The sequence below is a fragment of the Salmo trutta genome, chromosome 12 (assembly GCF_901001165.1).
Source record: "Salmo trutta chromosome 12, fSalTru1.1, whole genome shotgun sequence".
Classification (NCBI taxonomy): Eukaryota; Metazoa; Chordata; class Actinopteri; order Salmoniformes; family Salmonidae; genus Salmo; species Salmo trutta.
The window spans coordinates 80,767,163-80,789,057 of NC_042968.1; the positions used below are offsets into that span (position 1 = coordinate 80,767,163).

General features: G+C 42.6%; 2 protein-coding genes across 4 annotated transcripts; one reads left to right on the forward strand and one right to left on the reverse strand.

Annotated features, from left to right (window-relative positions):
* Positions 1-96: 96 nt before the first annotated feature.
* On the reverse strand, positions 97-11,805 carry sympk (symplekin). Of its 3 annotated transcripts, none has more exons than XM_029769862.1 (27): positions 11,787-11,805; positions 10,972-11,082; positions 10,791-10,856; positions 10,364-10,417; positions 9,460-9,533; positions 9,213-9,339; positions 8,851-9,100; positions 8,046-8,216; positions 7,601-7,840; positions 7,304-7,455; positions 7,060-7,210; positions 6,623-6,851; positions 6,340-6,490; positions 5,567-5,802; positions 5,379-5,460; positions 5,158-5,271; positions 4,930-5,077; positions 4,674-4,834; positions 4,426-4,534; positions 4,212-4,312; positions 3,714-3,804; positions 3,517-3,618; positions 3,200-3,387; positions 1,415-1,591; positions 1,158-1,253; positions 810-1,040; positions 97-566 (listed from the first exon to the last, which is right to left on the reverse strand). In XM_029769862.1, the coding sequence occupies exons 2-27, from the start codon at positions 11,077-11,079 to the stop codon at positions 399-401; spliced, it is 3,777 nt and encodes a 1,258-aa protein (XP_029625722.1). In that variant the 5' UTR covers positions 11,080-11,082; positions 11,787-11,805; the 3' UTR covers positions 97-398. The 3 variants fall into 3 exon arrangements, with proteins under 3 accessions (XP_029625722.1, XP_029625721.1, XP_029625720.1); XM_029769861.1 differs by lacking the exon at positions 11,787-11,805 and adding an exon at positions 11,329-11,454 and having other exon boundaries at positions 10,972-11,079; XM_029769860.1 differs by lacking the exon at positions 11,787-11,805 and adding an exon at positions 11,329-11,454.
* A 125-nt stretch (positions 11,806-11,930) lies between these two features.
* On the forward strand, positions 11,931-21,777 carry hnrnpul1l (heterogeneous nuclear ribonucleoprotein U-like 1 like). Its single transcript, XM_029769865.1, has 16 exons — positions 11,931-12,036; positions 12,473-12,732; positions 12,959-13,315; positions 13,424-13,661; positions 13,766-13,839; positions 15,513-15,652; positions 15,784-15,883; positions 16,005-16,117; positions 16,221-16,487; positions 16,618-16,740; positions 16,831-16,959; positions 18,317-18,485; positions 19,186-19,455; positions 19,544-19,710; positions 20,130-20,339; positions 20,687-21,777. The coding sequence occupies exons 2-16, from the start codon at positions 12,510-12,512 to the stop codon at positions 20,804-20,806; spliced, it is 2,700 nt and encodes an 899-aa protein (XP_029625725.1). The 5' UTR covers positions 11,931-12,036; positions 12,473-12,509; the 3' UTR covers positions 20,807-21,777.
* The last annotated feature ends 118 nt before the right edge of the window (positions 21,778-21,895 follow it).

Consider the following 21,895-nt stretch of genomic DNA (forward strand, 5'->3'; position numbering starts at 1 on the left):
TGAATTCACTGACCACCTTTGACAGAGAGTTGATGAGTACACATATGCTATACATGGTTTGTATAATTAGGGCACAATAAAAAGACATGGAACAAATAAACAAAAATCTGTTTTATTTTCATGACAAATACATTTTCTATTAAGGACTTTCAAAAGTAAAATAAATTGTAGTAAATATTTTTCCTGACTAGAGTTCCGCAGTGCATTTCTCAATTTCGACAAATACAAAACTAAGGACACATAACATAGATATTTTTGTATGACCAATAATGTGTATTTTCAAGAGGTTCATACAGGTAAGAGCCAGTACAAATACAGAGGTGAAGTCAAAACAATTTCGCAGCAGTTCACCCTGGGTTCATTATAGTCTACTTTATGACTTCTCCTTAGATGGAACATCATTCTGCATCTCCTGTGCCAGTCTCAGGTTGTGTGGTACCGTCTTCGGTGACATCTTTTAATTGGTCAGTGACATCTGAAGGTTCAGTAGGTGCCTCCTCCATTGGTTCCTCCACGGTCTCTATAGGATCCAGAGTGGGGTTTTCTTCCACTACTGGCAAATCCACCTGGTAGAAAACATCATTGATTAGTTATATTATATACACACACTATCTATCTATATGTAATAATATTTCAGCATGGCTTTTATAAGTGTTATTTTGAGGGGAAGCTCAGTGGCTGTAGATTATTCTGCTGGTTGTCAGTTGCAAGACACCAGTTGTGTCAATCTACACCTTTTCAAAACTTTCCACATAAATACAACCAACTGCTGTAACGGCGACAAAAGGATGACAATAGTCTCGACTTACCTGCAAAGTGGTGTCTGCAGTTTCCTCTTGACTAGCAGGGGCCGTCTCTCCTTCCTCCATGGGCTCCTCTTCCTCTTTTTTATTTGGCAGATGCTGCTGGACTGCTGGCTCTGGATCTCTCAGCGGTACTGGAATAGGTTCTGCCCGTACTGGAGGGGTTGCAACAGGTGCGAAGGTTGCAACTGGTGCAATGGTTACATTGGGTGCGATGGTTGCAATGGGTGTCTCAACCTGTATGTAGTGAAAGAAGAATAATAAAATAAAAAAGTAAAAGACATAATTAAGAGTTTAGACATGACAATCGTTAGTGACAGACACATAGCCATCTGTTGTTTCTGTGCCCATTACCTGTCTCTCCAATACTACAGGCTGCATGGCCTCTGGTTCTGGCTGCTTGCTGTTGGCCTCCAGGACTGTCATGATGGAGGCGGGAATGTGGGCTTGCTGTAACAACAACCAGGGAAGGTTTTGTTATGAGAGACTGATAAATAGGGAACTGGATCAGTTTGATAAACAATAGAGAGACTTTCTTACACTGGTGCATTTCATTTGTATGAGCTTAAAATGTCTCCCACTAAAATAAAGAGATAACGTTAGCTAGCTACCTGGTGGGGGGTGAAAGAGTGGACATGCTGTAGAAGAGGTTCCCTCATCTCCGGGCAGCGCTCAAACACACTGGTCAGCTGAGCTGGTGGGAGCTGCAGCAGCACGCTGTAGGACTGCGGCTTGGTCCTCTGGCAGCACTTCACAAAGCCCTCCCACACCTTAGGATACTTCCACACCTGCACAACAAACAGGGACACACATATGTATATACAGTACCAGTCAAAAGTTTGGACACACCTACTCATTCAAGGGGTTTTCTTTATTTTTACTATTTTCTACATGGTAGAATAATAGTGAAGACATCAAAACTATGAAATCACACATGTGGAATAATGTAGTAACCAAAAAAGTGTTAAACAAATCAAAATATATAGCATAGTCATTTACAACATTAACAATGTCTACACTGTATTTGTCAATTAAAATAACAAAATTGGTCTGAAATACAGTGTAGACATTGTTAATGTTGTAAATGACTATTGTAGCTGGAAATGGCAGATTTTTAATGGAATATCTACATAGGTGTACAGAGGCCCAATATCAGCAACCATCACTCACTCCTGTGTTCCAATGGCACGTTGTGTTAGCTAATCCAAGTTTATAATTTTAAAAGACTAATTGATCATTAGAAAACCCTTTTGCAATTATGTTAGCACAGCTGAAAACTGTTGTACTAATTAAAGAAGCAATAAAACTGGCCTTCTTTAGACTAGTTGAGTATCTGGAGCATCAGCATTTGTGGGTTTGATTACAGGCTCAAAATGGACAGAAACAAAGATCTTTCTTCTGAAACTCGTCAGTCTATTCTTGGTCTGAGAAATATAGGCTATTCCATGTGAGAAATTGCCAAGAAACTAAAGATCTCGTACAACGCTGTGTACTACTCCCTTCACAGAACAGGGCAAACTGGCTCCAACTAGAATAGAAAGAGGAGTGGGAGGCCCTGGTGCACAACTGAGTAAAAGGACAAGTACATTAGAGTGTCTAGTTTGAGAAACAGATGCCTCACAAGTCCTCAACTGGCAGCTTCATTAAATAGTACCCGCAAAACACCAGTCTCAACGTCAACAGTGAAGAGGTGACTCCGGGATGCTGGCCTTCTAGGAAGAGTTGCAAAGAAAAAGCAATATCTCAGACTGGCCAATACAAATAAAAGATTTAGATGGGCAAAAGAACACAGACACTGGACTGAGGAACTCTACCTAGAAGGCCAGCATCCCGGAGTCGCCTCTTCACTGTTGACGTTGAGACTGGTGCTTTGCGGGTACTATTTAATGAAGCTGCCAGTTGAGGACTTGTGAGGTGCCTGTTTCTCAAACTAGACACTATAATGTACTTGTCATTTTGCTCAGTTGTGCACCGGGGCCTCCCACTCCTCTTTCTATTCTGGTTTGATCCAGTTTGCGATGTTCTGTGGAGGGAGTAGTACACAGTGTTGTATGAGATCTTCAGTTTCTCGCATGGAATAGCCTTCATTTCTCAGAACAAGAATAGACTGACGAGTTTCAGAAGAAAATGATTTGTTTCTGTTCATTTTGAGCCTGTAATCGAACCCCAAAATGCTGATCAATTTGATGTTATTTTAATGGACAATTCTTTTTGCTTTTCTTGCAAAAACAATGAAATTCTGAAGTCACCCCAAACTTTTGAACGGCAGTGTATAACATATAGCAGGTTACCGGCATCCTGTGTTCTTAAACAGCAAAGCCGTCAAATCAAGTCTGTGTCTAAATGTTGGCTTAACTGAATGCTCAGTGTAGGAGAAAAACTCCTAGTTTACTGACCTGCTTGACAATGAGTCGGGACAGGATGTTCATAACGAAGCCTCCCAGGCGGGGGTACATGCTGAGGGACTGGATAACTGTTCTCATCAGCAGAATGGGGAGAGGACTCTGCTCCATCAGCTGCTGCATTACCACAGCCAGGACCTCTGACGTGTACACATTCTTCTCCCCAAAACACAGGTTGGTGGCTGCAGACATGGACACACAAATAATACACTTTGATCAGCTCAGAAATGTTCCAACAGAAAAATATCACTGGTAACAATGTGTACCAGAGAAAACAAAACTGAATGGTTCTCAGGTACAAGACAACTTACCTTTTATGATGGACTTCATGTCACACTTTGTTGAGTCAACATTGTGTAAAGAAATTAGAAGCTCGCCAGGGGTGAGAGGAGACATTGAGGAACTACCCTCGCCTAGTAACGAGAGATGACAGCGTTATTACACGTCATTCACACTTGTGACATACAAGTGTGGACAGCAATCACTGGAAGATGTGATGGGATCTTACTATGCTGGGTGCCCAGGAGACGGTTGAAGACTTCCTTCACCACAATGGGGTTGAGCTTGATAAGCTTGGGAAGAGCCTGGGTCACCTCTTTCTGTACACAGACACACAGCAGAATAAGGTAGAACTCTGTTTATGATATATCCTGACTGCTTAGTCACTTTTACCCCTACCCATATGTACATACTGTTACCTCAATCTCATACCACTGCACAGTGACTAGGTACTGGTACTCCTTGTATATAGCTTTGTTATTGTTTCCATTGTAACGGTTTCCTTTTTTATTTAGCAAATACTTGTCTTACTTTTTAATTCTGCATTGTTGGAACGGGCTTGTAAGTAAGCATTTCACTGCAAAGTCCACACGTGTTGTATTCGGCACAAGTGACCAATGAAATGTGATTTGATCAATGTAACACTGATCCTGTTGTTTTAATGTCTCAGTTACCTCCCTACTGTAGCACTTTGTGAATGACACCATTGTTTCTTTGAGGAACTTACCTTTTCCAGGCCGTTGATGACAGGAATTAGGAAACGAACGTCGGGCACTCGTTTGTGATACAGGTCCCTCACTCTCTCCACCAACTCTGGTGACGGAGGCACTAAGGAAAGACAAGAGTCCATGTAGAAGCTGACATTCCCGTCTCATCTCCCTTTTGCCAAGCACACAGACCATCTGCGAATAAGCTGGGCAGTGGAGTGAAATACACTTTACCTTTATCAGTGAGAATGTGCAGGCAGCGAGTGACCAGAGTCTCTGCTCCTTTAGGACAGTTTTCAACCAACAGCAGAAGCTGTGGAGACTTCATCCCCATTCCACGGATCTATTGGGCAGGGAGAAAACTCACAAACACACACTGGTGGACAAGCAAGCCAAACGGCAGAGAGGACCAAAGACTGGTGCAGGGAGAGTTAAAGGAATTAGACAAAACTAAAGAGAGTGGGTAAGAAGAAGGGGCTTACTGGCTGCTCTATCACTCGAAGCACACTGCGCTTGATGTCAGCAATGGCTTCAGTGTAGACAGAGGCCAGCTCATGAACCAGGCGGTGGTTGAGAGGCAGAAGGGACAGGTAGAGGTACAGACACTGCCTCACTGTGTCCTCTGTCCAGGGGGAGGCCACCTCTGTGGGAGTGAGAGGGACAAACAGACATGGTTAGGTCAGTGGGGAAGAGAGGGACATTGTCATGTGTGTATAAAAGTTAAACTGGAAGTCAAACCTGTATCCTTGTCAGCCCCAAAAAGTAACGACGGAGGGTTAGGGTGTACGAGGAGCTGCATGTAGTTCAGGGCAAACTTCTCAATATAGTCCCTCAGCTGGTCTTTCTCATACATCCGCTTTATGAAGGACAGGGCATTGGAGCGCACCTGGACAGAAAACAGTTAACTAAAGAAAAACACAAGCCAGCAGCAACAGAGACTCAGTTTTGTTCATTTTACTATGTTACCTTCTCCTTTTCATGTGAGCTGAGATCCAGAAGCACATGGAGGTACTGGAACTGCCTTGAGGGTCGTTTTACAATCAGCTCTTTTAGAGTAGTCATGCCGAGGTACACCCGCGACTGAAACACATTCAACCAGAAACAAAGTGTCACTAGTGTCATGGTGACAAAGCCGGTACGTCATTTTAATTATTTGCTCAAGTTTAAAGACAATCAAATGTCATTACCTCATCTTCACAGTACCGTCGTATTACTTCCAAAGCAGATTCTGTAATTAACGGAGCCTCCAGCACAATCTTTGTGAAAAGCCTAGGAGAAGGGATACAAATGGATAGGAAAGTGGATTAGGTAATTGCTATTTGACTGCGGAGCCCTTTAGCTGGTGTCCACAGAAGAACAACGTAACTGTCCTCACCCATCCCTCTGCTCGGGCTTCTCCTGCAGGCCGGACAGTAGAGTGAAGAGGCAGTGGTCGTAGCTGTCCAACAAGCCAGTGGGCTGCTGACTGAGGTATGTGTTGTACTCCTGGTAAAGAAGAGAGAAGGCCAGGTCGCTCCTGGTCCTAATGTCCTCCAGAATGAACTCCAGCACATCATCCTTCATCATCCCCTCAAACTGAGTCACAAGTCTGGACAGCAGCTTCACGCGCACCTGCCAGGAAGAGTACATATATATTTATATTCCGGACTCAGACATCACTTGTTCTAATATTTCTAGATTTCTTCATTTGAAGCAGTACATCTAATTATACTGAACTTCACCTCCAGCCAGTTCACCACTTATTCAAAATCAGATTCTGTACTCAAAATAGGAGACCAAGATCATTTTCTGGGTCATTGATAAAAAAAACCTTGCTTCAGGTATCATACACATAAGTATGTGATCTTGTGTTTAATCTCACTGTAGTACCATATTGACCATGCGTTCTAATATTTCTAGATTTTTATTGGGGGATTTGCGTGCAGTAATATCTAACAATACGTTAAATATTACTGCACGGTTGGAGCTAGGAACATAAGCATTTTGATACACCCACGATAACATCTGCAAAATGTGTACGAGACCAATCAAATTTGACATATGGCTACATCAAGATGTTTGTCTCTTCCTATAGATGTTAGTTACTATGGAAATTGATGCCTTAGTTTATTTCTCTACCGGAGAGGAAGAATGTTTTGAAACACTCACATGGGCCATCCCACTCTGTGCTATAGCTTTTTCTGAGTGCAGGATGCGCTTGACAGCCATGTTGGTCAACTTTTCAAGCTGGGTGTCTGTCAAAGGCTGGATCACATCAGCTAATCTGAACACTTTCCTCTTCCCACTTGCACCAGGTGTTCTAAAAAAAATAAAAAATAAAAGACACAAATGAAACAGTCAGAATCGTTAAATGGCAGGGTGGTTGTAGATGGGTGGTTGTAGGGTACAGGGTTTGCTTTTATGTGTGATAGTTGTACTGCTGCAGACTCACTTGATCTGTGTGGAGGGGAGGATGGGCTCAGGCAGCCTCTTGACCTGGGGGGCTTCCCCCGTTTCAGTTTGGCTCTTATCTCCATAGCCTCCTCCAACCACAGAGATGGCTTGGCCCATAACTGGTACTTTACGCTTGATGAGCAGGTCTTTGGAGGACTCCCCTATGCCTTCATCCATGCCCTCCTCCTTTCCAGCTTTCTCATCTCGTGCTTTGCACTGCTCCAGTCCTAAGGGATAGATTGGAGAAGGTTTGAAACAGATTTTATTAGAATTAAGAATTTGGAGAACAGATTTTCAGAAATGAAAATCAACATTTCCATCTTTGAAATCTGTGAATTGGGTGGCCCATTGTGCTCAGTCATTTTGCTATCTTTATTTCCTTGTTCTAGTTCCTTCCCCCCCCCCTCTCTCTCTCTCTCTCTCTCTCTCTCTAACCTGGTCCAACTCCAGCTGCTGTCATCTGAGTGGCCATCATTCTGGCCAAGTGTTTGATTTGGGCATCTGTTCCTGCAGACTCCACTGGTGTGTATGTGGCCTGGAAGGACGCTGGCATGACATCAGGCAAGTACACCATGCTGATTAGAACCTGTATGTGGAAGAGGAACACAAACATGACAATGGCCCTCACATCCTCCAGGTGTCAAAAATGAATAAATCACATTCTACCACAGCAGTTTACCAGATTGGCCACGTTCTCTGGGGAGAGCAGGGGGCGCAAGAACTCTGCAGTGAGGTCGATTGCTGACTGGACTACTGGTACAGAGGAGGGCTTGGAGATGGAAGGGGGGGCTGGCTCTTCTTTATCTTCATCATCTTCTATAAGAGCGGGCTCTGAAAGTAAGACAACATTAGATTACAGATCTAGCATATGGAACCGCAGGTTGATTCTGGATTTATGGGGTATGAAAGTCAACTAGGTACTTCTAAAAAAGTTATCAGTCTGAATGGTAACTGGTGCAATATCTTTACAACTAACCAATCTTGAGCTTTTTGCCCTCTGTGTAGGGCTCATGGCGGGGCCTTTTGCGCGGTTCACGTGGGGCTGGCGTGTTGCGGGTTATTTCATTCTGGGACATCCCCAGGTCTAGGAGCAGAGTGCTGATTTGGCCCTGGAACTCCAGGCTGCAGGGGTGCTTGAGCACTGCCATCAGGTGTAACTTCAGATTCTTGCGTACACTGCTCACCTGAGACTTGGCCAGCGTTGGGGGTAGGTTGGCTACAAAAACAAGTGAAATATGATTTAAATTATACTGAACTTCACCTCCAGCCAGTTCACCACTTATTCAAATTCTGTACTCAAAATAGGAGACCAAGATCAATTTCTAGGGCATTGATAAAGAAATAAAAATGAACTTTGCTTCAGATATCATACACATAAGCTTGTGATCTTGTGTTTAATCTCACTGTAGTACCATACTGACCATGCAGAGTCTCATAAGCCTGGACCACTTCAGACATAAACATAGGCCTCTGTCGGGCCAGTGTGGCCAGAGAACCCAGGGCTGTGGTCAGGTTGATGCTGGAGATAGCAGGGTGGACCATGAACTTCAGAAGCTGCTCCAGCGCAGACTTGCCCTCCCCACACAGGGTATCTTAGGAAGACATTGCAGACATTGTGTAAGGTGCATCAAGACATGTAGAGACCGCAATGCTACATTTAAGCAATAAAGCACGAGTGGGTGTGGTATATGGCCAATATATCACGGCTAAGTGATGTTCTTATTCACGACGCAACGCGGAGTGCCTGGATACAGCCCTTAGCCGTGGTATATTGGCCATATACCACAAACCCCCGAGGTGCGTTATTGCTATTATAAACTGGTTACCAATGTAATTAGAGCAGTAAAAATACATGTTTTGCCATACGGTCTGTTATAAATTGGGTGGTTTGAGCCCTGAATGATGATTGGCTGAAAGCCGTGGTATATCAGACCATATACCACAGGTATGACAAAAGTTATTTTTACTGCTCTAATTATGTTGATAAATAGTTTATAATAGCAATGCGTCGTGGATAACAGCAGCCCTTAGCCGTGGTATATTGGCCATATACCACACCCCCTCGGGCCTTATTGCTTAAATATACCACGGCTGTCAGCCAATCAGCATTAAGGGCTCAAACCACCCAGTTTATAATCCTGCACAACACATTGGGGAAAACTCAATTGAAAATGTATGTATGTAAAGCTTTAAAATGTCACAGTAAAGAAAATCATCCCCTCTCACCGTAGCGGATATAGGCATGGTCTTTTGAGATTTTATCCAGGCTGATGTCTCCCTCTTGGCGCTTGGGAGTGTCAGAGTCTGACGTCCTCGGTGAAAGAGTGATGATGAGAGACTCTGTGAACTTGATAGCATGAGTGCGGACTCCATCGTTGTCAACTTCCAGCATAGCCAGAACATCCTCCTTCATCTGAGTCACCATGTCCCAGCATGCTTCCTGCATGTCTGACATGGTCTTGGAACGCACAAACCACTGGCATAGAAAACAAACAAGCCTCAGTACAGCACACAGCAACACACATGGGTACATAATATGGGTTGAATGGGCTAACAATGAGAAGGCATTGATTCATGAAAGTGTGTACCTGCAGTGCCACTTTGTAGAGCTGAGTGAGTGTGAGGATAGCCTTCTTCACCACATTGACACTTTCGTCCTTCAGCAGCATGTTCAGGTTGGCAATCAGTTTAAGCAGGAGCTCGTTGTCCCTCTTACTGTTAAGACAAAAACAACCCAAGTTAAAAATATCACATTTATTGAACACGACTATCGTGAACTTGATATTCTAACAACTGTTCTATATATGTGTGTGTGTGAGACTGATGAACACTTACCATGCTTCCTCAATGAAGCCAATGACAAACTTTCTTACTTCCATTGACTTATCTGTCTGAAAGGCTATGATCTCCTACAGACACAGGGTGACAATGAGAGAGAGAGAGCGCATTTTACACTTAAACAATAAGGCCTGACGGGGTGTGGTATATGGCCAATATACCACAGCTAAGGGCTGTTCTTATTCACGACGCAACGCAGAGTGCCTGGAAACAGCCCTTAGCCGTGGTATATTGGCCATATACCACAAACCCCAGAGGTGCCTTATTGCTATTATAAACTGGTTATACGGTTTGATATAGCACGGCTTTCAGCAAAATCAGCATTCGGAGCTCGAACCACCCAGTTTATGAAAGTGCTTTTGCAACTGGTGTTAACCTAGCTGAGGAACGCTCAACTTTGGTATATTATATCGAGGCGGAGTTGGTCGCACGGTTTGCTAGCAACAACATTGCGTCAGCATCAGTCAATACTCGTAAAAATGACAATTCTGAAAAAGCTTACCTGTACCTATGTTTCTCCGCAGTCCTTTCGCAGGGTGCTGAAATTCCTACTTTTAATTAAAACGTATTGAATACAACCAACGACTTTTTCCTCATGTGTTGCACAACTCTGAATCTCAGCTTACGTGGTATGTCAAGGCCACTATGTCTCCAGTTGAGCAACACAAATTAGGAAAAAGTCAGTGGTATTCGATAAAATGTATACAAGACAAACATAAGTACAGGTAAGCATTTTCAGAATTGACATTTCTACAAGTATCGACTGATGGTGACTCAATGTTGTTCCTAGCAAATTGTGCAACCAGTTATCAAAACTCAACTCTGCCCTCGATACAAGAGAACGGAGCTGAGCGTTCCTCAGCTAGTGGTAACCAATATACAGTTATAACTACATACTTACATCTAAGAAATTGTCAAGTAAAGAGGGGTCCTTGTTGATGATCAGTTCCTGGACCTGAATAATGAAAATACACTTATAAATATTATATATATATTACAACAATTCTAATAATTGACGTTATTTAACTAGGCAAGTCAGTTAAGAACATTCTTATTTACAATGACGGCCTACCGGCGAACAGTGGGTTAACTGCCTTGTTCAGGGGCAGAATGACAGATTTTTATCTTGTCAGCTCGGGGATTCAATCCAGCAACCTTTCGGTTACTGGCCCAACGCTCTAACCACTAGACTACCTGCCGCCCCATATATATTACAGGTCTGAAGAAAAGGGTAGAATGTATAGCCGTCCTAACATTCCTATATGATCTCTTGAAGGAGCTTATTACTGATGGCCTTATACTGGCCTGCCAGAGAGCTGATCACAAACCTGTTTGAGAACCGTCAGTTTGCTGTCTGTAGCAATAAGAGCTGCTTGGTTCAGGAGATCAACAACCTGTGGGTTGAGAACAGACAATCAGGTACATATGTTGGAACTATCAAACATAGATAATTTGACGCGATTTTATTCAAATATGGACCAAATCATTCCAAGGGTTGTTCGGGGATACCTTTTCACTGGTGGTCATATCGACAATAGCCGTGTCCTCGTCTTCATTGAAAAACTGTGATGCCACACTGGTCCTCACACCAGCACTTTCTCCGTTATTTGAGGCCATCTTCTAAACATACACGGAAACAAAGTTAAATGAAATAATAACATTAAATTAACTTACTAGTTAGTTACATGCTATGAAAAAATAAGAGCAAACCCTGGCGCACTTTGGTTAGAAACAGATAACGTTAGCTACCAACCATAACGTTAGCCGGCAATGCTAGTTAGGTACCGGACGTTAGCCGTCACCTGCCCTGCAAAATAACTTTACTGACAACAACAATTACAGCAGAAAATGAGGCAAACACATTACCTTATTAGATCCTTTATTATTCATAAATTAAAATGAAATATTTGCACTGGTGTAACAAGGGCGCAACTTCGCTAATACACCGCCATATTTGGTGGAAGTACTAATAATGCAGCTGTGCAACAAAAGCTTCCCTCGTCTGCAACAACGGTTGGGTGTTTTATGTTCCCTTTTACGCATAACTAGATACATTTACCAGACAAATTGGCAAATCTCTAGGATTTTAAACCTCTGAACCTATTATATTTATATACAGATGTTTTATTTATGCTTTTATGTGCAAAATTGTAGCCTATAGAAGGACACGTGAGGTAAACCCATACAACTTGTTAAGGGTTGCAAACTGTACATAAAAAAAAACACTTGTCGGGATATAAAAAACAATAAAATACAATACACCAAAGGTACTGATAGCCAACCGATTCATCTGTCTGAACCATAGACCTAACATAATAACGTACCTATTTAACTGCTTGCAATAATTGTATTACGCTGTAACAAACAGCAACCCTTCCTCGCCCTCTGCTGCCTGTAGAGAGGCACAGCAACTGGAACACTGTTGTTCAAATATTACCTACAAGGCCTCTAGCCAATCACGGAGCAGACGGCAAGCGCTAACCTTTTCTGGCTACAACAGAATCGTCCATTTTGTTTCAGTTGAGTTGGTCGCTGCATGAATCAAGCAAGGAAATTAAAAGAGTGAGAAAAGAGGTTAGTAATGTACGCTAGTGTATTTTGGATGTAAACTCGCATGATTTACAAATAGTAGCGACGCTAGCTATCATGCACATATGTTTGTATACAGCTAGCTAGCTATGACGTTTCAGAATCCGTTGTTTTGGTGTCCGACCTTAAGTGACTATCCTGTAAAAATGTGCCTAGTTGCTAATGCTAACTACCGGTAGTTGGTAGGCAATACCGGCGTAGCAAAGACCGTAGCGAAGTCTATAATGTAACTAGGAACTAGCTAGTTTAATGAAAACTGTTGGCTTTGGACCTATGCGTTTTGCCGTGGATTGTATGTTTCTGTTAACGGGAGCGATGTCCATGTAAGATTTTGTAATGCAACGAAATGGCTACAGTAGCAAACATTACCAATGCTAGGCGTCTACTAAACTACATTCCTTGTCTGTAAACTAATTTACAGATTGGGATTTCTGATCACTGAATAAGTTGCATGAAAGATGAGTGGAATCAATGTGAAGAAGCTCAAAGTCAACGAGCTGAAAGAGGAACTTCAGCAGCGAGGCCTGGATACTCGTGGGCTGAAGGCGGATCTTGTCATAAGGTTGCAATCAGCACTTGAGGCCGAGGCTGCAGGTGAAGAGGGCGGGCCACCGACTGCTGATGCTGGGGGGGATGAGGAACACGATATTGGCGCAGATGGCGACGACTACTCAGATGAAGGTAAACACATATTTAGGGGTTTCTATGTGTATGTAGACAGTTGTACGATTGCATTGGCAGAGCCACGTTGACTGTTCACAGATTTTCCGTTTTTAAATGGGGGTGGTACTGTTTGTGTCAACGTGACTAGTGGGCTGTCAATTGTAAACATGCGGGTGAAACTGCTGTTTTACCAAAGTTGTAAATCAAGCAGGTTGTGATACTGACACTATGTTTTCCATACTAGTTAAAGATGATGGGGAAGAAGACCAAGATGGTGAGGACGATGAAGTACAGTTTGTCCCGCAGGCTAAAGAAGAAAAGTTTAATGAGGAGAAAGGTGATGGTGAACAGAGTGAAGATGAGCAGGAAGAAGACAGCCGGGATGGGGCACAGGAAGACAGCCGAGAAGGGGCACAGGTGTTAGAACCAGAGAGAGCAGAACCAGAGATGGAGGAACCAGAGCCACCACAACCAGAACCTGTGCAGCCAGAGCCACCACAACCAGAGGCTATGAAACCTGAACCGGTGCAACCAAAGCCAGTGGAACCAGCATCAATTGAGCCTGAAGCAAAGCATGTGGAGATGTCTGAAATTAAGCCAGGTCAGTAATAACATAATTCAAATGAACAGATTAGTGCTTAGTGTATTCTCTTAATTCACCCTGCTGCTCACGCTGTAATTATTGACAACATTGTCCTCTTCGGTACAGATGAGTTTGGGATGAAAGCAGAGTTGAAAAAAGAGGCAGATGAACCTCAGCAGCAGGAGCAGTTGAAGAAGGAGCCAAAGCAGCCAGAGGAACACCTTCCAGATGCTACCAATGAATGCGAGGCCATGGAGGCTGAGCAGGTGAGCCAAGCCAAAACGGAGGATGACCGATGCAACCGTAAGAGGCCATACGATGAAGGCCGTGGCTATGGCTATTATGAACACCGAGAGGAAAGAAGGTAAGTGTGGGGGAACAGGGTTGAAAACTACTTCACTAAAGTGCCTTAAAAACATTCTTCCGAACTATACCCCTAGCTTATGCTCCACGCTCTTGTGCACACAGGGCACGTTCTCCACAGCCCCCAGCAGAGGAAGAGGAAGAAGATTTTGATGACACTCTTGTGGCTATTGATACATGTAAGTGAAAGTACTGTTTGATTTGTGATGAATGGTTTATTGTGTGCATTAACACCATACAGTTGAAGTCGGAAGTTTACATACACTTAGGTTGGAGTCATTAAACACATTTTTCAACCACTCCACAAATTTCTTGTTAACAAACTATAGTTTTGGCATGTTGGTTAGGACATCTACTTTGTGCATGACACAAGTAATTTTTCTAACAATTGTTTACAGACAGATTATTTCACTTATATTTCATTGTATCACAATTCCAGTGGGCCAGAAGTTGACGGTGTCTTTAAACAGCTCGGAAAATTCCAGAAAATGATGTCATGGCTTTAGAAGCTTCTGATAGGCTAATTGACATAATTTTGAGTCAATTGGAAGTGTACCTGTGGCTGTATTTCAAGGCCTACCTTCAAACTCAGTGCCTCTTTACTTGACATTGTGGGAAAATCAAAAGAAATCAACCAAGACCTCAGAAAAATATTGTAGACTTCCACAAGTCTGGTTCATCCTTGGGAGCAATTTCCAAACGCCTGAAGGTACCACGTTCATCTGTACAAACAATAGTACGGAAGTATAAACACCATGGGACCACGCGGCAGTCATACCGCTCAGGAAGGAGACGTGTTCTGTCTCCTAGAGATGAATCTACTTTGGTGCCGAAAAGTGCAAATCAATCCCAGAACAACAGCAAAGGACCTTGTGACGATGCTGGAGGAAACGGGTACAAACGTATCTATATCCACAGTAAAACGAGTCCAATATCGACATAACCTGAAAGGCCGCTCAGCAAGGAAGATGCCACTGCTCCAAAACCGCCATAAAAAAGCCAGATTACGGTTTGCACACGGGGACAACGATCGTACTTTTTGGAGAAATGTCCTCTGGTCTGATGAGACAAAAATAGAGCTGTTTGGCCATAATGACCATCGTTATGTATGGAGGAAAAAGGGGGAGGCTTGCAAGCCGAAGAACACCGTCCTAACCGTGAAGCATGGGGGTGGCAACATCATGTGGTGGGGGTGCTATGCTGCAGGAGGGACTGGTGCACTTCACAAAATAGATAGCATCATGAGGAGGGAAATTTCTGGATATATTGAAGCAACATCTCAAGACATCACTCAGGAAGTTAAAGCTTGGTCGCAAATGGGTCTTCCAAATGGACAATGACCCCAAGCAAACTTCCAAAGTTGTGGCAAAATGGCTTAAGGACAACAAAGTCAAGGTATTGGAGTGGCCATCACAAAGCCCTGACCCCAATCCTATAGAAAATTTGTTGGCAGAACTGAAAAGGCGTGTGTGAGCAAGGAGGCCTACCAACCTGACTCAGTTACACCAGCTGTCAGGAGGAATGGGCCAAAATTCATCCAATTTATTGTGGAAAGCTTGTGGAACGCTACCCAAAATGTTTGACCCAAGTTAAACAATTTAAAGGCAATCATTGGGAATGTGATGAAAGAAATAAAAGCTGAAACAAATCATTCTCTCTACTATTATTCTGACATTTCACATTCTTAAAATGAAGTGGTGATCCTAAATGATCTAAGACAGGGAATTTTTACTAGGATTAAATGTCAGGAATTGTGAAAAACTGAGTATAAATGTATTTGGCTACGGTGTATGTCAGCTTCCGGCTTCAACTGTATTTATTTACCTTTGGGGTATGGTTTTGTTTTTCACAGATAATTGCGATCTGCACTTCAAGGTATCACGTGACCGGTATAGTGGATACCCGCTCACCATCGAAGGTTTTGCATACCTGTGGTCAGGTGCACGAGCTTCCTATGGCGTCAACAAAGGGCAAGTCTGCTTTGAAATGAAGGTATTTCCTGATTAAATTAAGTTGCATTTCACTTAGGCGCTTTGTAGATGGAATATTCAGGTTGTGTTTTCCGATTGAGGAGTCTCATCGATTTGAGTAAATATGAATTTGGTGCATGTTTTGTTATCCAGATAAACGAGGAGATCTCTGTGAAGCACCTTCCCAGCAGTGAGCCTGATCCACATGTAGTGCGCATTGGCTGGTCCTTGGATACCTGCAACACCCAGCTCGGTCAGTTTGTGAAAATGCTTCTGTACTAGAGCTGGAATATTTTGGATTGTCTCATTGTTATTATAGATATTTTATGTGATTTGCAACTAACACAAGCTCATTGTTTTTGACTCTATACCAGGTGAAGAACAATTCTCTTATGGCTATGGAGGAACTGGCAAGAAATCTTCAAATTGTAAATTTGAGGATTACGGGGAAAAGTTTCGTGAAAATGATGTCCTTGGATGCTACATTGTAAGTATTTGTGATAGTACAGAAGATTCACTTAGATTCATCTGCCTAATAAAAGCTGAGTACTCAATAAGCCTAAATGTTTTCCTCTCCATATCTGGTTCAGGACTTCGATAGTGGTGATGAAGTGGAGATGGCGTTCTCAAAGAACGGCAAGTGGCTGGATGTGGCCTTCCGTGTGTCACGGGAGGAGTTAGCTAAACAGCCACTCTTTCCCCACGTTCTTGTGAAGAACTGTGCAATTGAATTTAACTTTGGCCAGAAAGAGGAGCCCTTCTTCCCCCTGCCCGAGGGATACACCTTCATTCAAAACATCCCTCTGGAAAACAGGATACGGGGAACAGTTGGGCCTGCAACCAAGGCTGACTGTGAGGTGAGTGTCGGCCATATTGGTTCATTGAGTGGATTGTTGATTTGGATCATTAGACTAGATTCCTTCTGTTGTCAGTAGCTGTGAGATGCCAGGACTAATTCCTCATGTTTGTCTCTTGTTTTTACCTCAGCTCTTGATGATGGTTGGCCTGCCTGCATCTGGGAAAACCACCTGGGCCTCAAAGCACGCGACAGAGCACCCTGCAAAGAAATACAACATCCTGGGCACCAATGCCATAATGGAGAAGATGAAGGTCAGTTATCTTTGTTTGAACACAGAATCCTTCAGTCTTGGTCTTTAGTGTCAAGTTCCCCACTAACGTAATGAAAACCTCCACCCTCAGGTGATGGGACTGCGTCGTCAGAAGAACTATGCTGGTCGCTGGGATGTCCTGATCCAGCAGGCCACACAGTGTCTGAACAGGTTGATCCAGATCGCTGCCCGCAAGAAGCGTAACTACATCCTGGATCAGGTATCTACTGTCTGATTTCTCACCCCATTCTATGTTAATGTGCTCAACCTCCCGCCCACTGCTGTTCACTGATGCACATGTCCATTAATGCACTCTTTGATATACTGTCTCTAGTGTAGAAGCCTTGATCAACAACTCCTGGAAGTTATCACACTTTTCATTGTCCTGAACATGCTGCTGAAATCATTATTTCTGTTTTCGCTTAAATGAAAGCAGTATTGACATTGTATGTTTTTACTCAATATTTTTTATTTCCTCTCTGTATGTCCTGTTGAAAAAGAGCTCTAAGCTGTACAAATAGTCCATGTCTATAATAAGATGTTGAAAAACAAGTAAACACTGCCGGGTGGTGAGTAAGAAATACACCTTCTGTTGTTCGTTAACTGTAAGATTAGTTCAAGTTCAAACTCACATCACCTTTGATGTAAGATAGCTGATTTATACATACAGACAGCATATGGAACTTTTGAATGTTGTATGTAAAATGAATAAAACATTAAGGTAAGTGAAAACTAACATGTTTGAATTTTCAGGGCGTTTGCTCAAGTTACTCGAGGTAGGTAAGGTCTTGGACATTCTTATGGGTGCCATGGAATTCGTGAGTATTGACAGGTAGGTAGTGTATGTTGTTATTGTCATGACAGATGGACTATTGACAAACAGGTAAGTTCAGGTAAGTAAATAGGGGGACCCTGTTATTGTAGGCAAGATATTACGCAGCTTTATAAACTATTCATTGTTGGTTTATTCAGCAAGTTACATTAAATCAATGACAGCACAGAGAATCGTTTGAAAAGCAGTACATTGATTGCCCTAAAAGGGTTTATCTGGAGACAATTCAATTGATTTTCCAGATCTTTTTCTTCTGTTAATTGTATGGAAGTGAATGTGAGCTCTGTGGAAGAAGGGATTAACAGGAACATTCTTCTATTTGCTCAACCTTGTAAGAGTGAGCTGTCAATATGGCAAAAATAGATTCAAAGATGGAACATATTTAAAGATGCTACTATTCTTTTGTAATGTAGTATTTTGCATTTTAAGTAGCTAACGTTCTTAGCTCTTCATTGGAAACGTTGACCAGTTGAGAACTTGCAAGAATTAACCCAATAGATGGCTAACATGGGTCCCCAAAGTTCTTTCTCACAGGAAATGCATTCCAGACACAACGGTAAGTTGTGAGAGACAAACATATATGTAGTTCCAGAACAGTAAATATAGGCATGAAGGAAAAAAAAAAACTCTCACTTTCATCATTGCAGGAATCCAATTTCCCTCCTATGGAACGCAAAGCTGTAACAAAACCAGACAAGTGAACAATAATGAACAGCTTCTACTTCTTTCTTGTCAACTTTGCTAGACAAATGTATATGGATCAGCCCAGAGACGAAAAATGCGTCCTTTTGAAGGTTTTCAACGCAAGGCTATTGTAATTTGTCCCACGGACGAGGATTTAAAAGAGCGAACGTTAAAGCGAACTGATGAGGAAGGGAAGGATGTGCCCGATCATGCCGTATTAGAAATGAAAGGTAGGAATTCCATGGATAACAAAATTTAAAGACAATGCATTTCCTATGTATTTTTATTTTTTTTATTTTATGGAAACTTGGAAGATCCCAACCGTCCCCTTCCCCTCAGAGAGCTATTCCCACTTTCCCCCTATCATCCATCATTCTCTTATTTGAACCATTTCTGTCAAACTTCTTGTTCATCTATTTAGCACTGCAAACTCAGGGTGACGTCCATTTCAAGTGTTGGTTTTGATTCTGACCCTTGAAGGATGAGATTTTAATAGATGATCTATTTAAATTTTAAACAAAACCATTGGCAGTGCAATTTCCAGTACCAAGGGAGGGAAATATTAAACATTTATCACTTAAGAACTGAGGACATAGGTGTCCATAGGCTATGCTTGTGATTTGCAGTTGCAAAATTTCCCCTATCTACATATTCATAACTCTCCTTAGTTTTGCTATTTTATTTTTCTCCTCTATTTCCTTGTCCTCCCTAAACTGGAGCAAATTCTCCCCTGTCCCTTGAGGTAAAGTTTTGCTCCAATTCTGGTGCAACTCCACTCTCTCACCTAACATGTATTCTCCCCCACTTCCCTCTTTTCCCTTTCTACCCCTTCCTAGTATAGTCTATCAGATAGTAATAATGATTTTCTTTGTCTTTCGACGGCGCCGCTATACTCGTCCTGACAACGTCCAACCCCTCTGCTTCCTGTAGCCAACTTTGTGCTCCCAGAAGCTGGTGAGTTTCTTGACAACGTGACCTTCATCGAGCTTCAAAAAGAAGAGGCTGACACGCTGGTGAAGCAGTACAACGAGGAGGGCCGCAAGGCCGGCCCACCCCCTGACAAACGCTTCGACAACCGCCAAGGAGGTTTCCGTGGTCGCGATGCACCTTATCAGCGCTATGACAACCGTGGTGGCTCTCAAGGAGGAAGGGGAGGTTACCAGAGTCGTGGTGGACCCCAAGGTGGAAACTTCAGAGGAGGTGAGGAGCAAGGTTTCTGCTCAACTGTTTTGTTTTTCTAAATTTGTGTTGTGAGCCTACTTAACTTCCTGCCCTTTATACATGACAGGCTATAACCGTGGAGGCTACCAGCAGAACCGTTGGGGAGGCAACCGTGATGGCGCAGCAGGAGGGCAACATGGCTACAACCGCAACCAACAATCTGGAGGGAGCTACAATCAACACCGCCAAGGACAATATAACAAGGGAGCCACTGGCAGTTACAGCCAAGGACAGGTAAGCTGTCTAATATATTGGTTACTTTGATTTTTAAGGGGAATCTACACACATTTTTCAACTTCATATTCATCGTCTCCAGTACCACCCCAACATCATGTGAAAATGCCGTGTTAATGTTTTGTAATAAAACGGATAATGACATCAACCAATTAGTAGGCAATGCCTACTCACAATTGGTCAAAGTCACACGACCTGCACTCATGATGTAATTGGAAACACTCTTCCTATCTTACAACAAAACATAGAAATGCACCATTTTCACATGTTGATGTTGGGGTGGTGCTGGAGATAATGAATATGAAGTTGCAAAATGTTGGTGTTTCCCTTTTAATGGCATCTCCTTACATGTGGTTCTTCCCCTGTCAACACTTCACCAGTCCTTCCAACTTTCTGACATTGTATGTGTTAACTTGTAGCCACAGACATACAATCAGGGCTACAATCAAGGCTACAATCAAGGCAACTACAACCAGGGTTACAACTACGGCAACTACAGCCAGTACCCAGGTTACAGCCAGAGCTATAGCCAAACTCCTGCTGCTCCTGCCGCTGCTGCTGCTGCTCCTGCCGCCACTGGACAGACCTACAGCCAGCAGCAGCAGAACTACAACCAGCAGTATCAACAGGTGACTAACTAGTTTCTTAGGTTGGCCCATATGTAACCGATGTGAAATGGCTAGTTAGTTAGCGGTGGTGCGCGCTAATAGCGTTTCAATCGGTGACGTCACTCGCTCTGAGACTTGAAGTAGGGTTTCCCCTTGCGTTGCAAGGGCCGCGGCTTTTGTGGCGCGATGGGTAACGATGCTTCGGTGGGTGTCAGTTGTTGATGTGTGCAAGGGTCCCTGGTTCGAGCCCGGGTTGGGGCGAAGAGAGGGACGGAACCTACACTGTTACACATATATCAACGTTAACCTGTCACCTGTCTAAAACTCACTTCATAATGTCTTGCTCTCTTTCCCTCTCTCTGATCCAGTATGCACAGCAGTGGCAGCAGTATTACCAGAACCAGAGCCAATGGAATCAGTACTACAGCCAATACGGCAACTATGGCAACTACAGCCAGGGTTCTCAGGGCTCCCAGGGCACGCAGTAGGTCTACAGTAGTGCACTGATGAGACGGATCCATTCCCTGAGCAGCATTCCATTGCTTATCCTGCCTGCAGGCTACACCTGTCTTTTCGTCCTCATCCATCATCTCCTTAATGATTAGTCTTCCCTTTCTTATAGCTAACATTTTCAAGGTTTTCTTTTCAGGGTCTAGTGGTTTTTCTCCCTGCCTTTCTGGTATAGGATTTATTTTTTAATGTCACGCCACAACATTAGCATTGTTTTTGCAGTAGGTCCTGCAACCATTTAGTAACATACAGCTTATTTGTCTTGCCTGTTTGTAGACCCTGGCTATTTTAAATGAGCAACAGTGGTGTAGTTTAACATGCATATGTAGTACACTTTTCAGTGTTGTGCAGTGAATGTTTATTAGAGCTCATAAAAGGTAGCTGGGATTTGCATGTGTACATTTCAATGTGTTTTTAAGAGAGATGGAAGATTGTAGGACAACATTTTGTTTTTTGTTTTAATATTTTGCTGTTTACGCGTCATTTTTAGTTTTAGATGTTAGATCAAAGAACCATACATTTTAAAGAAATTGGTGTAGAGTCTGGACTAATTATATATATATACAAAAAAAATGTATCTTCAACTGTTGAGGTTTTGATTTAATCCATTAATATTTTGCCCATATTTATTGAAATTGAAGTCTTGAAGACAAACATTTTGATTACTTTTTTCTATAACCTGTATAAAGAGAGCTTGTAAAACAACATTTACCAAAATGTATTGTTTCACACCATTTAAAACGTTCTGTAACAGTGGTGGTCATCTATTGTCCCTCCAACTTGTTTTTCCAATCTTTGTGATCATTAACTAGTTTGTGTGGTTGTAAAACTTTTTTATACCATATACCATGTATGTAAAACAGTATCTGCATGTGGTTCTGTGTTAAATCAAAACTTACTCTTTTTGTATTTGAGAATAAAATCTGAAGACTTTGTCTCTAGTTTTAATTTTTTTTTCTGTCTTGTTTCTTGATTACTGGTCACAAGTTGAGATTTTAATTATGGATCATTACAAGACCCACATAGCTATAACGACATATACTGTTAATTAACCCCTTGCAGCTGTG

Excerpts from the sequence above, each read along its gene's own strand:
- hnrnpul1l (XM_029769865.1), top strand. The coding sequence starts at position 12,510 with ATGAGTGGAATCAATGTGAAGAAGCTCAAAGTCAACGAGCTGAAAGAG. Across the intron at positions 15,884-16,004 it reads TACCTGCAACACCCAGCTCG|GTGAAGAACAATTCTCTTAT; the intron begins GTCAGTTTGTGA and ends ACTCTATACCAG. Across the intron at positions 16,741-16,830 it reads CCATAATGGAGAAGATGAAG|GTGATGGGACTGCGTCGTCA; the intron begins GTCAGTTATCTT and ends CTCCACCCTCAG.
- sympk (XM_029769860.1), bottom strand. The coding sequence starts at position 11,352 with ATGAATAATAAAGGATCTAATAAG. Across the intron at positions 9,101-9,212 it reads TCTACAAAGTGGCACTGCAG|TGGTTTGTGCGTTCCAAGAC; the intron begins GTACACACTTTC and ends TTTCTATGCCAG. Across the intron at positions 567-809 it reads CTGCAGACACCACTTTGCAG|GTGGATTTGCCAGTAGTGGA; the intron begins GTAAGTCGAGAC and ends GTTTTCTACCAG.